General features: G+C 37.1%; 1 protein-coding gene across 2 annotated transcripts in view; it reads right to left on the bottom strand.

Annotated features, from left to right (window-relative positions):
* Positions 1–15,863, bottom strand: part of SI (sucrase-isomaltase) — a 43,657-nt gene that overhangs the window by 10,713 nt on the left and 17,081 nt on the right. For both annotated transcript variants that reach the window (XM_062603009.1, XM_062603010.1), the window contains 15 exons: positions 14,724–14,773; positions 13,283–13,453; positions 12,244–12,393; positions 10,434–10,640; positions 9,460–9,614; positions 7,535–7,703; positions 6,658–6,754; positions 6,434–6,546; positions 6,204–6,329; positions 5,003–5,131; positions 4,778–4,885; positions 4,437–4,499; positions 4,059–4,193; positions 3,189–3,273; positions 2,091–2,229 (listed from right to left, as the gene is read on the bottom strand). In XM_062603009.1, coding sequence (XP_062458993.1) covers positions 2,091–2,229; positions 3,189–3,273; positions 4,059–4,193; positions 4,437–4,499; positions 4,778–4,885; positions 5,003–5,131; positions 6,204–6,329; positions 6,434–6,546; positions 6,658–6,754; positions 7,535–7,703; positions 9,460–9,614; positions 10,434–10,640; positions 12,244–12,393; positions 13,283–13,453; positions 14,724–14,773 — 1,897 coding nt within the window. The remainder of the gene's footprint in view (positions 1–2,090; positions 2,230–3,188; positions 3,274–4,058; positions 4,194–4,436; positions 4,500–4,777; positions 4,886–5,002; positions 5,132–6,203; positions 6,330–6,433; positions 6,547–6,657; positions 6,755–7,534; positions 7,704–9,459; positions 9,615–10,433; positions 10,641–12,243; positions 12,394–13,282; positions 13,454–14,723; positions 14,774–15,863) is intronic.

Raw genomic sequence — 15,863 nt, forward strand, 5'->3', positions numbered from 1 at the left:
ACAAACTGTAAGTTTCCTAGTATCTTTTTATTTCTTTGTAACATGCTATCCAACATTTTCAGCCTCTGCTTAGTCTACCCTACTTCAACAATGCTTTGGAAATTGCAGATAAAATTTCAAACGTAAAGGAAGTGTATATGATACACAGAACTGCTCAAGAATGAGTATGGCCTGAGTGTTTTGCTGACTCAAGGTGCCAACTCTGTGATCCAGGGGTGAGCCAAAGCTGTATACATGAAAAGCAATTACATATCTTCTGTTGCACAAGTACTCCTTCAGTTACTACCAAAGAATAAAGTGGAAACTGATATATATTATTTTTTTTGCAGATAACATTTTCTTTAAATTTCAAGTGTGATAATATCTGTAAAAGGTGTGTAAGTTATAATAGTTTCTCTTATGGTACCTTTCAAAACAGAAGGACATATTTCACTACATTTGTGTTCATACTTAATACAGAGAAATGCTGGTAATATTCCTGTTACTGTCAAATTATTGTTTACTTACAATGCCCAAATTGCATGTGATTTGGCTGACAGCAGAAGTATCAGATATTCCTTCTTGTCCTGTCAGCAGTTTCACTTCTGCCTTGACTGGCAGCATTGCAATCTCGTGCTGCCAAGTATAACATCCACTCAGACAAAAATTCAAGCAGCCTTAATATTTTATTTCTTTTTGGTGATATTAAAGGTAGCAAGGTCTATAAAGTTGCTAAGCCCTCTACAGAAACACTGTTCCTTGCTTACTCATTGAATTGGAGATGAAACAGCAGATATATTATCATTAGATCAAATGTTATCTGTAGCAGGCTGGGGTACTATTCAGAAAGGAACAGATAATGAGATTTGACTTGGAACTGAGAAAATAAATTCTTAAAAGTCAAGCTTTATGCACACAGTTTCCAATTTAAAAGACACTGTTTTCCCCTTTCACTACGACTCAATTTGTTTTAAATAGAGGCCATAATCAAGCCATTCTTAAAAAGTTATATTCATTTTTCCTCACTGGATGTACAGTGTAAGGTGAAAACAGTGGCAGTGCTAGAAGTAAACCAGGTCATGCCAGCCAAACCTAAAAACAGGAAGCATTTTATATTTTAATTATGATAATGGTGTGAGACTATCCTGGAGTAATTACTGTTCCCAAGACCTGATCAAGATGTTCAGACCTGTTCTCCATTCTGCCTTGTGAATGAATACCAGAGCAGAGCCTTTGGATTGATTGCTTCCATTTACAATGCAGAGCATTGCCCTGGCTTAGCGTTGGTGGCTGCCTCATAATAGAAACCTCTGATGAAAAGAAGACACATTGTGTTTGAATGTGTTGAGATATGGAAACACTCGATAGTGAGTAATTAGGTACAAATTAAACTATATGAGAAACAGCACTGTAACCATCTTATTTCATAATCCAGGTCAGTAATTAAGCTTGTACAACATAATGTTTATAAGGATGAAGACCTTGAAACAGGTATACCAAAACCTGCTCCCCAACTGGGCGAGCAGTAAATTTCTTTAGTACCAGACTTGGGTAAACTCTCTTTAAAATGTACCTTGAAAACTGCATCTGCTCAGGGTCAGTGATTTTAAAGCTTCTAGACTCAAAACAAAGACTTTGCCTGCTTGTCCTGAGATAGTCAGTGATGCAGCTGCAGGTGTAGACATGCTTGAGCAGGTGTGGGTTTTTTCTTCTAGCTGGCTCCAGTTGCAGAAAGTATTTATTGTAGTGAAATAACAGAAGCACAGCTTCAGCTTTGAACTGTGCAGACATACTTGCTCTTCTGCACATCCCTTCCAGCAGCTCAGGTTCGTATTACCCTGCCTGCACCATGGGCAAAATCACTGTGCTAACCGGGCAGTAGGGGGCTGAAATAGTCCCAGCTGACAGAGATATAGAACTGCTGCTTAAACTTTGGAACATCAAAGTCCACTTCTAGCTAAACTGAAGAATCAAAGATAATGGAGTGAAAAGAAAGATTTCTCAGGCATGTTAAATAAGCTGATGAAAGTTTGCCTCGAAGAATATAGACACAGAATATTCATGTGTAACCCATTTTGGAGACAACAAGAAAGTATGCAAACTTCACTTACTCTAGGGTAGGTTTTGTTTGTGACCATCCATAAAGAGAGTGGACATCGTAGTGTCTAGCTGGGGTACCATCTGGAAGATACTGTTGACCTTCCATGCATGGAGTTTTGGCACTTAACCCATCTGACCGATATCCCAAATCTAGTGGAAGGAGAACAAAACCAATTAATAATGAACATTCAAATGTTTATGAATGATTAGAGTTACTTTTCCTTTTTTCATCATTTCATAGCCATTCAGTCTCTTTTAGGCATGTACACTGTCATTTATTTATTTATAATTATAAAAATAACATTTCCAAAATAGAATATTTCTAACATTCCTATTTAGGCATCTGATTCTCTAAGTGTTAATAGCTCAGTTACAGATGTTCTTACTAAAGAGGCTCAAAGAGTACAAAGTATATTCAAATTCAGAAGACATTGCATATCTTTGTAAGCATCATCAGATCATCCATATATACAGAGAAAATGGGTGTGGCAGGGAGTATGGTCTGTGTCTGAATATTAACTTCCTTACAATTTCTTAGAAACTATTCATAATAACTGAAAACAAGAGTAAGCAACATGAGTATGTTAATAAACCATTAATAAAGAAATTACTGATTGGTACTGTACACAAGTACTTATGTAAAGCCAAGATAAGAATGCTAAGTATTTCAAGTATTTGTATAGATAACGGTAATTATCTGTTCTAGCTGTATTATATATATTATCTATTCTAGCTGAATGGTAATGAGAAGAGACACAAGAATATTTTCTAAATTTTTAATTAATTGCATTATTAATCTGAGCAAACTGCAAAACAGAGAACTGTTCTTCACCATGCCTGGAGCAAAGCACCTAGATCTAAAATAGGTATCAGAATCCATATGAAGGCAACTAAGAATGGCTTTATTTTTAAAAATGTCATGCAGTTACAGCTCCCACTGAAATAGATGGGGTTAAAATATACCCGTACTCTCAGAATTTAAGGACCACTTTCAGTTAGGGGTTGTGGTCTTATATACCTAACTTTACGTATTTATGCCACATACACCATATCAGAAATTACATAATAACTGTAATGACCTAAAACTTTTAAGGAGTAATCAGACTTACGAGGCACATATGGTGGCATATTTAAGAGTTCATTTCTACAGCCCCCAATGGCACCATTCAGAAAAGCTGCTGGTTCATTCATGTCCTAAAAACAGAGAGCAAAACTTGATTGTATTTGCTTCAAACCTGCAAAACACACTAAATTCTGTATTACAAACAAACAGTGTTGTAGAAGAATCACTTGCAGCTGTAGTTTCAGTCTGCCGTTCCATGTTTTCTTGACAAAATCACAGAATCTTAGAATCATAGAATAATTAGAGTTGGAAAAGACCTTAAGATCATCTAGATCCAACCCCTCTGCCATGGGCAGAGATGCCTTACACTGGACCAGTTTGCCTGAGGCTCTGTCTAGCCTGGCCTTGAACACTGCCAGGGATGGAGCATGTACCATTTCTTTGGGCAACCTGTTCCAGTGCCTCACCATCCTCACAGTAAAGAACTTCTTCCTCATATCTAACCTGATCTTCCCCTGTTTAAGTTTAAACCCATTACCACTTGTCCTATCACTACAGTCCCTGGCATGGTGCAGGGACAAGGAGCCACAAAGTGTTTCAAGGGAAGAACTGTGAGTCTGGCCTGTTTCCCCTGTGCAATGAGTGTCGCAGTGGAGGAAGAAAGTCGCAACATACCAAGGCAGTGCAAGAGTACAACCTAGAGCCAAAGTGGTGCCTTTGGTTGAGGGATCAGGTTCTGCCTGGTGCTCTGATTGCTTTCACTCCAGCTTATTATTTTTTTATTTTACCTAATGGCAATTCAACACCAGATACCCTCTGAGCTTCATCGGTAGTACATATACTGTGCAATTTCTCTGCTAGTGTCTGGCAGAGAAAAAAAGAATAACCCAGAAATTGAATTCATTTCTACACTTACAATCCACAAGCCATCAAACTTGATGCTTCTTGAGGGGTTGGTGGGATTGTTGTAGAACTCCAGGATTTCTCTCTTCCACCACTCTGCTGTGGAATTGCGCAAGAAGTCTGGGAAAGCAGCATGTGCTCCATAGAGCTGTAAAAATAGTAGAAAAACAAAACAGATACATGTTTGAAAGCGTCCTGTTACAATGTTGGAATTTGTTTAAAAAAACAAGTTACTTATTCACTAAGTTTTTTGGCTCTGTTAGGAAGTGTAGTGAATTTCAGCGCCTTATTTTTCTCACCAGATTCATCAACTAGCTTGCTGCTATTTTCCTTAATTCATGTGCTGCTCTGTCTATATTTGAATCGGTAAGAAAGCCATAGCAATATTTACCTGTATTTGGGTTTCCTCAGGCAGCGACTCATTGACTTCCACATCAGGAAGAAATGGCCAGACCTAATGTGACAAAGGACATTATTATAAAATAATCAAACCACACTGAATGAGCATCAGCAACAGACAGATATAACCATTCTTCCCTGATATCTATGTGAACGACAACACAAACTGAAGGCAATTCAATTTGTAGTATTTATTACATGTGTCATTTACATCCAGGCATGATTATGCTACTAACAGACTTTCCCACTGAGGATAGCACTGAAGCCTAGGCTGACATGCTGTTTACTTGGATACAGCATGCCTCTACCATCACCATTTTTTAAGAACAGTACCTTGGAGTATATAATGTCATTGGTATTGGGCCATTTTATGAAGACATCATCCTGTACACCTCTTGAGAAGGTAGGATAATTGGTTTCATTTCCAGAGATGGTTGGATCCTGTAATTAAAGACACTTTTACCTGCATGCTCAGAAAACAATTTTAGAAATGCTGTTGAATATATCCTGCATTCTGCAATGATATATTGGAAGTTAGAAGTAGTACTCAAAACTGACCAGGATAATGATAAATCTCATTCCTTCTTCTTTTATTTTGTTAACCAGAGCTGGTAATCCAGCAAAGCGTGTGCCAATGGTGAAGTCCAGTTGCCTTTCCATATAGTCAATATCTGCATATTGGACATCCTGCAGTTAAAAAATAAATAAATAAATAAAATATTTTTTCTATTTTGCCGGCTAGAAATTCATTGAAAATCTGTGAAAAATTTTGACCTGTAAAATTGGTAGCAGCTGTAACTTTAAGCTAAAGCTATTAAATGAATTTTGCACACCCTATCAGCAAGTCCAGTACAAAATAAACCCTTTGCTACTGCATCTAGTCTAAGGGTAGAAATTAACACATGACAGAGAAAAACATCCTAGATTTGTACATACAGGTATGTACACAAACTGTACATATGCTACCATATCTGTAAGGAAATGGTTGAAACAGCTGCTCTGTATTGAAAGTGTGATGTTTAGTACATTTAAAATGAAGAGTCATATTCAATTTACAGTATAATTTTGTTAGGTATAGGTGCTATTCCAACTTTCCCAGCAACAATCTGTGCCAAATCATAGCTGATAAGACACAGAGCAATATACCATAGAATCATAGAACCATAATACTGAAATGATGCTGATTCATTTCTTTTCTTGCTTGTTTCACTTGTTGACCATTGCTGTTTCATAAGCAGCAGGGCTAGAGCCCATTACTGACTAAGGCATCTGGGTGCTGCTTTGGTACAAATGATAAAGAAATTACAGCAGCCTATGGCCTACATTTAACATGGTTTAGAGTTTACAGAGATGTATGAGGGCAATAATTTTAAACTAAAAAAGGGGTATTTAGGCTTGATGTGAGGGAAAAATTCTTTACAATGAGGGTGGTAAAACACGGGCACAGGTTGCCCAGTGAGGTGGTAGATGTGCCATCCCTGGAGACATTCAAGGCCACACTGCATGTGGTTCTGGAAAACCTGATCTAGATGAAGATGTCCCTGACCGTTGCTATGGGTTTGACTGGATGACCATTGAAGGTCCCTTCCAACCCAAACTATTCTGTGATTCTGTGTTCAGCTCTGGCATAAAAATAGTCTGCTCTACTCTACCATGGGGGGGGGGGGGGGCTTTGATTTTGTGCTTTTAAATGGTCTTTATTAATACTAAGAAGACAAAAGTTCTGGCATGAGTTCATACGTTAACTGCTACCGCTTACATGGGGAATCCTAGCTGCCTTCATTTCCTCCACCACCTGGGCAATTTCTGAGTCATTCACGTATCCATAGCGGCACAACTGGAATCCCAAAGACCAGTAGGGTGGCATGACTGGTCGTCCAATCAGCTAAAAATAAGAAAGAATATTTGTGGTGAATGCATGAGATGAGTAGAACAAACCAAACCAACCAATTAAACAAACACTAGTTTGTAACAGAGTAAAAATCCTACTGCAGTGTACTCCTGTACAACAAGTTCCGGAGTTGGGCCCAAAACCATGTAGAAGTCAAGGATTCCTCCTATGGTACGGTATGTCAGGGCAGGTGTTGGCTGTAATGTCACATCTGGAAATGGAGAAATTGAAAGGAAAAAACGGTGCTTGGACTTGCCACTGTTGCAAAACAGTGATCATAAAAATAAAACACACTGAGAAAATAAATCTAAGTTTTTCTTACCCATTGCATTGCTGTTAAGAAATAGAACTCCATGGGCATTGCTGTCTTCTTCAAGAGCCATGTAAAATGGATGATGACCATAAGAATTCAACTCGTACTGCAAACAACATAAAATACATATTGACAGGGAAATATCACAAGCATTCACTAACTTATTAAATAAATTTAATAAAAGATGAGACATGACTGCCAAACATACAAGTAAACTCCAGAATTATATACTTAAACCCTACACACCTACAAAGCATACCTACAGAACATCACTTTCAACTTCACAATTTGTGTCAGTTGTCTTCAGATTGACCAGGCAGAAAGCAAAGCAAAGATATTACTGCCTTTAACACTTGCTAATGAGAAAGTCCTTCCCCAGGAGCAGATGCTGGTGGCATTCTGTTCACTTTCATTTACTCAAAAATATATTCAAATCTGAACTGGAAATTCAGCTGTTTCATTGGTCATTCCCTCAAAACTGCAAACATTATGCCCTCATAGGAAATAACACAGGTATACACATAGACACAAGATTTCTGATTTACCTGTGTAAACACTAAATTAATCCCAAAGTAGTAGGAGTTCTCCTGACTCATTTCTACCTTTCAGAATAATTAGCCGAGAAGAATAAAAAAGGAAGAATGTGCTATTATTTCTAAGCCATTTGCTGTCTTCTGACATCTGACTCCACACACAGGTCACAAAGAATATGATTAGAGAAGACCATTGCAATTGAGAAACCATCCAAATTATAAGCCATGATAAATATAATCAAAGCAAATATGTGTGTCCAGTACCAGCAGGCATCCACTAGACTTTAAAATACTGCTGGATACTTCCACACATTAGGATCGTTGGTCCAAAAGCCACATTTGCTTCCACTTACAGTAGGAGGCTGATCCCTTGTGAACATTCCCCAGGAGTGCCAGCTTGTGTTACGTCGAAACGCTGTGTGCTCATTTTCTCCAAGTCCATATATATATTGGGATGGTAAACGAGTAGAAATCTGAATGAACATGTCACTGAATGTGAAGGTGGGCAGCTGTGAATCCCAGCTAATATGGAAAGAAGAAAATAAAAGCAAGAATACAGTGTTTTCAGGGCTATGTTTAGCTGACACTTCTTTTGGGTTACTTTTTTGAGGCTACTTTTTTTCTCTGAAAAATCTCTTTCTTCCGTAAAGGTGGAATAAATCTGTTATGGCTATGGAGAAAACTTCAAGCATATGAAATGGGGATGTCTAAGAATTTGATGCACAGTTTAGAAACACAAAGTCCTCCATGTCTCTCACAGACATAAATATTATACACAGGCATCATGCACACCAAGTTGCATCAAGGAACTCAGCTTGCAATGAAGTTTTGGGTACTTTTAAAAAAATTACATAAGATTTTTATTTTTTTTTTTTTATAAAAACCATAAAGCGTACAACTGCTAACATCATTGTTCTGTTTTTTAGCTCCAAATTCATCTTAATCAAGGAAAACAATGAAGCTCCTATCAGACTTATTGGCTGTCGTATTACCAAAATCCATCTGCAAGTTAGTTAAGACACTACTATTTTTATTTTCTTTTTTGTAACCATTCCTCAAAACCAAACGATCAGTCCTTAATGATCAGTGGTGTGGTCACCTGAGGAAATATTTAGGAAGTGTAGAAAATTGTTGTGCCTCTCGGACAAATGGGAACTGCAGAAGAAATGGACTTTGGAGTTGTCTGTATTCCATACTTCATCATGTTGTAAAGGATTTTTAGCAAGTGTCAGACTAAGAAGTGACCAGGGAGAAACCTCAGATAATTATGAGAAAAAAACAGGATATTGCTTAGGGCACTTTCTCCAAACTCTCCCTAGTTCTGGGTCAGAGTAATCCCAGGCACAGCTGCAGGTTGGGCAAAGAAGAGATTCAGAGCAGCCCTGCAGAGAAGGACTTGGGGGTGTTGGTCAATGAGAAAATGAACATGAGCCGGCTTCAGTGTGTGCTTGCAGCCCAGAAAGCCGACCGTATCCTGGGCTGCATCAAAAGGAGTGTTGACCAGCAAGTCGAAGGAGGTGATCCTGCCCCTCTACTCTGCTCTTGTGAGACCTCACCTGGAGTAATGTGTGCAGTTCTGGTGTCCTCAACATAAAAAGGACATGGAACTGTTGGAACAAGTCCAGGGGAGGGCCACAAGGATGATCAGAGGACTGGAGCACCTCCCATATGAAGATAGGTTGAGAAAGCTGGGGCTGTTCAGCCTGGAAAAGAGAAGGCTGCTTGGAGACCTCAAAGCAGCCTTCCAGTATCTGAAGGGGGGCTATAGGGATGCTGGGGATGGACTCTTCATAAGGGACTGTAGTGATAGGACAAGGGGCAACGGGTTAAAATTTAAACAGGGGACATTTAGATTGGATATAAGGAAGAAATTCTTTACTATTAGGGTAGTGAGGCACTGGAATGGGTTGCCCAGGGAGGTTGTGAATGCTCCATCCATCGCAAGTGTTCAAAGCCAGGTTGGACAGAGCCTTGGGTGACATGGTTTAATGTGAGGTGTCCCTGCTCACGGCAGGGGAGTTGGAACTAGATGATCTTAAGGTCCTTTCCAACTCTTTCTATGATTCTATTCTATGATTCTAGTCAGTGTTCTCATACAATGCAATGGTGAAACAACCTTCACTGGAGCAGCATCTGGCATTAGGCAGACAGAACCATTTCATGGGAAGAGTACAAGAGCGAGTCTTAAGGTGTTTAGAACACAGTACACACGGAAATAGTTTGGCTTGGAAAGAGCTAACTAAACCAGCTGAAATAAAATAAAATTACTGTGGCTTACATGATTCTTCCCGTGCTTCTGCGGCGAACTTGTATACCAAATGGTTTTTTTTGAACTGATACTTCATAGAGTCGTTCCTCATCTGTGCTTGTTGGGGAGCTTGGGAGATTTAGTGGTACTGGAACCTCATATCGTGCATTTTGATAATCATAGATCTATAAAGTAAAAGTCAATTCATTTCAGTGAATGAGTTGTTTGAAATCTTATCTATAGTAATAGAAATCTGATCTGATAGAAAATTGTTGAAAACCCTGAGATGAGTGTTTTCTTTCAGTATGTATTCTTTAACCAGTTCATTCACAGTAGTTTGTTTGGGGAAAAAGAAATGAACCTAAAGGACCTATTTTGGATCAGGAATGGATTGTCCATTTTTTATGTTAACTTAAAATATGCACCTGTATTTTAAATATATATATGTATGTAGAGTGAATATCTTTCTGATTCATCTTTCAGACAACTTTGAGAGATACTTTTTAAAGTTTCCTGTATTCTGAAAGCTGACGGGAGTTTTTTTATGCCTGACTGCTTTAAGGCTTCACAATTATTTCAGTGTTATTACACTCACAGTAATAAATTATATTCTGAAAAATAGTGCATTAAAAATTTTAGAATAGAAGTAAAATGATTAACTTGAAAATCAACTGTGAAAATGATAATGTTTATAGATAAATTTACCTGTATATTAATAAAAGGCCTTCAGTTCCGGAGTTTGTGGTTGACATTTTAGATATACATTGACATTATACTTTTGATTCATATAATTTCATTGGAAAACTGAGTACAAAATTCTAGGACAAAAAATATGCAAGCTAAGAGCAGTAACAGTGGATTAGAAGGAGAAACATACCTAGGCAAGGGTGCTACATTCTGTGTAATATAAAACTGACTAGAAAAAGCCCTTATAATTTCTATAAATAAGGCTGTTTTTAACAACGGGACATTGCATACCCTTAGAAATTCTGGAATGACATTACCTTAAATTGCAGCATGTGGTTAAGATGATATTTCACCTCCAAGCGTAGTGTACTAATTGGGGTAGTGTAATCCTCATTAGCTTTGGTGTTGGCACTGTTTAAGATGAGGTTGGCTGCCAAACCTGATGAGGTGTATTCTACTTGGTCTACAGAATAAGCATTGTCAGAGCTGTAATAGCAGGATGGAATACCCGGGCCTGATGTTTCCTGATGCAAATGGAAATAAGTTACAGGTTAGTGAGCTACACTGACCTGCTGTATTTTTGTATTAGCTATTAGCATGGAATCCAAAGTTTCCATTTTTATCACATATCTATCAAATGTAGAATTTGTGGAAAAAGCTTACTCAACTAGTGAACAGAACCCATTTATCTCTACTCTAAATCAGATATAAACAAACAATCCAGTGAAGGCTGCACAAATAGTTGAGTCAGGAAACTGAATGCTTGCACTATGAAGGTGAATTTAACTTCCGTGTATCTGTGACCTTCAGCTCAATCCCACAACATAGCTTAGTTGTGGCCTCTTAGAATTCCTAAAGCTTCCTCCCTTTTAATCGCACTGCTCTCTGATCACTGTCTGCCATCAAGGGAGTGTGCCCAAAACCCATTGGATATTCAGATGAAACCTTTCCATTGGGTTTATTCACACAAATTCCCCTTAAAATATCCACTGAGAATTGCATCCTATTTAGCAAAGATCTCCTGACAGCAAGATCAAAATTACTTTCAGTTTCCTGCTACAGTTGAACATAAACACCCAAACTAGGTGTTCTGAGGTCAGATGGGGTGGTGAATGTTAATGCATTAGCTTTCCACTTCTGGATATTTGCCATCAATCCTGCCTAGTTGTTCACATGAAACTATGTCTGCTTTGTGCATTTTGTTAATGAATATTTATTCATCTGCTTTCATCAAAATGAAAGCACCTTTCAACCTGAGCAAGCATTCAAAACATACTCAGTTCATAACAGGACCAGAGTTTGATTTCACAAAACCAGTCATTTCCAAATGTCCAAAATTTAAAAAAATATTCCTAATAGTGCAACAAAACCAGGAGAGTCCAACAGCCACTTCAGCTGTTGCTGGTTCAAGAGTAGTTAGCAGAAAATTTTGTTCTTCATGGTTAGGATATATGTTCAGGCTGTAAAATTTAGATTTAGAGGATCATGGAGTAATTTAGTTGGAGGGACCCTTTAAAGTTTAACCCTACCAGGGCACACAGCTCCCACATAATAATGGGATAATTAATATCCCATGGGATATTAATGAATGAAGCTCTGTGTTAAAGAACTGCATGTCAGAGATTATGATTTCAAAATAGCCCCTCAACACGGGAATACACAATTAAGTTCACATAAGAGTCAAAATTTTTATTGATTTAAGGATTTTCTCCCAAACTGAGATCCAGAGTAATCAGTTTGACTTAAAGTATGTTTGAATGACTATGAAGATGCAACAAAGGCGATAGAACTTGCAGGCCACAGTGCCAGTGAAACAGAAGAGGTAGCTGAGGATACTATTCTATTTTTTCACAACTCTAATATAACTTTTTTCTGTCTTTCAAAAAATGCCACATTTTAGCTTGGTTTCTGAAAGACTTCAGAAGAACTTATATGATTGGCAACTACCTTAGTTTTAGTGAAGTAAATAACATCTGCTAGGACAGCTGATGTCCGCGCCCCCATTTTATTTAAATCTGACAAATCTGACGGACTATTTTTGTTTTCCACTGTAACAACTATAAAGAGAAAGCTATCATCCTGGAAACATTTCTGTCTCATGAATTTCAAGAAATTATTTTTGCTTACGTCCCAAACACAGCCAAGTTGTTCACATCTTTCTTGTGTTGGATTGGGACTGGGATAACAGTCAAATCTTTCATTGACACTCAGTTGTTGACTCCATTGTACTGTGTAAGATTTTCCTAGTTCAAGCTGAAGTCCTGTTATATGAGCAACCTGTAAATATTAAACAATAAACAGTTAACAAATCCCACATCATATCCATTTGCCCTTCAGTCAGCAGAGAGCACATTTTCTTAATGTCAATTCACAAAAAAGCTTGTCATGTAATATTTGATGTAGTCTCACTTATACAAACACACACAACTGATTTGCTTGCAGATAAAATCTAAAAAATTAAGAATAATAAAAAAAAAAGAGCCAATCCCACAGCTTCCCTGGAATAAAGCAGGAATAAATGTAAGGGCACAGATCCTTCATTTTTAGAAATATGAATGCAAGAGGTAAGAAAAAATAGTTTTATTTTCATTCAGCACCTGTGATAATAGGTAATTTAGGTGTTTGCAATAATTGAGAAGGGTGTACAATGCAAATTCAAAGCAATGCTGGAGCTATCCTTAGCGTGGGAAAGCACTTGCATGAAAGCTTTCCACTAGCACCAGAGCACTTGCTTTGCACATGAATACAGGGTTGCTCTTTTCCGGATTCACTTTGTGAAAAATTCTGCATGAAGTGATAAAGGAGGTTTAAACAGTGTGATGTTGTTTTAAAAATCAATGCATAAACATTCATTTAAAACATACATAAGTATTTGTAACCATCCTCCAATATAACACAAAATCATAGAAGGTATTCCTTCTCTTAGATGTTAAATGTTGCTGTATGAATAACTGCATAACAAAACTTTCTGTTGCACAGAAGGTCTGAGAGAAAAATGTAGAAGCACTTTCTATGCAGCTGAGTTGAATGCAATTATACTTTTTTTCTGTAACAAAATAGATGTCATATTTCATTGAAATGACGCGACTGAGCGCTGTCCTTTGTAATATATAAAGTGATGCAATTTCATAGATGTTTGCTTTCTCTTTTCCCATTCTTGTGTTACCTTTTCTGAAGGATAATAGGTGATATTATGTGGAAAATTTTCCCCAACATTGTTCTGAGATACAGTAACTGCTGTTATTTCCTGAAGGGATCCCAATATCTTGATTTCTTCAAACATCAAGTTGTTTGGATCAGCATAATTGCTGTTTATAGCAGTCATAGTTAGAACGTTCTAAAAAAAAAAAAATAGTGAGCACATTTTTATTAAAAAAAAACCCTGTCAAAATACTCCTGATTTAACAATTTTTTTCAAAATCTTATGTTGTAGCACTAAGTAAGCCAGTAGTTTTTTCCCTAACATATTATTACCCTGCTTATTGTCACAATAATGCTTCTCAACATGCATATAAAAAGTTTCATAGTTGTGTTTCAGATTCCTTTTTTTGCTTGTTTCAGAAATAAGAAAAGGCTGACAGGTGTCTGTTACAGGCAGTTAACCTCTACTCTACTGTGATCTTGTGGGGTTCTAACAAGTGAAGGTTCATATTCAATTTTCCTGACATAAAAATACCAGTTCCAAGTCAATTCCATTCTTTATTATATTAAAAGTCCAAACAATGGATCTGTACAGTGGCTGGCACATGTGCCAGAGTGTAACTTCCTTATTACTCTAAATGTGAAAGTTTATGTTACTTTTTAATTCAATATCATTACAGCCAACTAATGATTTTGTTATAAGAGTCTCAAACTCCAACAGTGACTGAGGTTCCCTATCTACTAATGATTATATGATTAAAAAAAAACACTGATGCATGTGCTTCACTCCCATGTTCTCATGCATTCTTTCTCAGTTGCCACCCTGGTGTTTCACAATGGCAAAGGAAAGAATAACTTTAGCAGAAATTATTATTATACTAAAAATATGCTATCGTATCACTTGGAGTCCTTGTCATATGGTATCTAGGGTAAATATTGAATAGAAACACTAGTTGGACTTCACTCTGCCATAAATTAACCCTGCCAAGAACATTTCAGTTTAAAAAAAAAAACAAAACCCTAAAACATAGCCTTGAAGTAGATTCTGTGGGTGCAGACAAGCCGTACGTCTCCCTCACTCTTTGGAAAATTTCAGCTATATTTTTACCATATTCAAAGATTTTTTCAGTATTTTGAGAATAGCAAAGATTACATTCACCACCTTCTGGCCTCTGTTTTAACTCCCACTGGTGCTTTACATTCCTCTCATTCAATAAATGTTGTTCCTGAGTTTATTATTCTTAAATAGAATTTCTGTAGATTCTTATGTTAACTAGGAAAATTAAAACCAGCAGATTTTAATGCCAGTTAAAATGACAGTGTTTTGAACATGACTTGATTTTGCCAAATATTTTGCTTCTTAGTAAATCTTACAGGAGAACAAGGAAGGAGAAAAGAACAGTCCTTGAAGGTACTGCCGCTAACATTGAAAAATTTTGTAAGATCTTTTAAAGTAAAATACTTACATTGGAAACTGTGAACTCATAGTAAATGTAGGCTTTACTGTCAATTGTACCTAAAAAGTGAAGAAAGAAGTTTACATTTGCAGTGTGGAAAGGAACAGCATTAAAACCACAACTGTGGCACTACTAGAGACCAATAGATTTCTAATTATTATCATTACTGCATTTAGAGACTGCACTGAGTGTCTCAAATATTTACTAATGTTTCTCTGAGAAATGGAAATGTCTCCTTTACTTTTTTCCTTAGGACAGTCTCCCAGGATGTCTAATTTATCACATTTCCCAAACATTCATTGAAACCAGCTTTTCTGAAATGTACTGTTTTTTTTTAAATTTTATTTTATTTTACTCTTACACCTTCTTACCTTGTCTTAAATGTAGATGAATGGCTTGAAGCTAATCCTTTAAAATACCCTAAACAGTGTTTTTCATGCAAAAATGACAAGAATAATAGCAATAATCTCTACCACAGAACCATAAGAGAGGAAATAATGCACACCCAGGGAAAAGAAATCCAAATGTTGAGTCAATCTGGCATTTTTTCCACCATGTATGTAACGGAAAATACTGTCATTGCAAACAAATTGTAAACAGTTTCCCTGAAGAGAGTGCAACCTGTAAGTTTTGGTCAGGAAAGAAACTCATAAGATGTTTTATTGCTTTGTTTCTTAACAGAAGTGAGTACAATAATAGCTTTGTTATTTTAGGCCTTGACAAAGGAGTACATAGAGCTGTCACCCATACCTATAGCAGCCACCCAAGACCTTCGATATTTATGGCAGCAATAACCAGACAAATCACAGCTCTATTTCTTAAAAGCATCCCAAACTTCCACAAAACTAAAAATAAAGTAATAGAGGCTTGAGAATTTTTCTGGGTGATACGATTGGTACAATGAAAATAACAAATGAGAGATCCTCAGGTTGAATGCATACTGAAGAGAACAAGGTAGCTATGCAATTAGGAAATGGGAATGCAGCTTTGAAGGCCAAGACCTGCCTGCTTTCATGGAAGTTCAGTTGAACCCCTGATCCCTGCACAAGTGAAACAAATATATTGTGACAAAGGATAAAGGTAGCTTTTAGCAAGAGGAGAATAAACCAAAGAAACTAGACCACTTAAGTGTCTAGAAGGTGATTAGTT

The sequence above is a fragment of the Pezoporus occidentalis genome, unplaced genomic scaffold, assembly GCF_034315485.1.
Source record: "Pezoporus occidentalis ecotype Australia unplaced genomic scaffold, CSIRO_AGI_Poc_V1 ctg8, whole genome shotgun sequence".
NCBI classification, from domain to species: domain Eukaryota; kingdom Metazoa; phylum Chordata; class Aves; order Psittaciformes; family Psittacidae; genus Pezoporus; species Pezoporus occidentalis.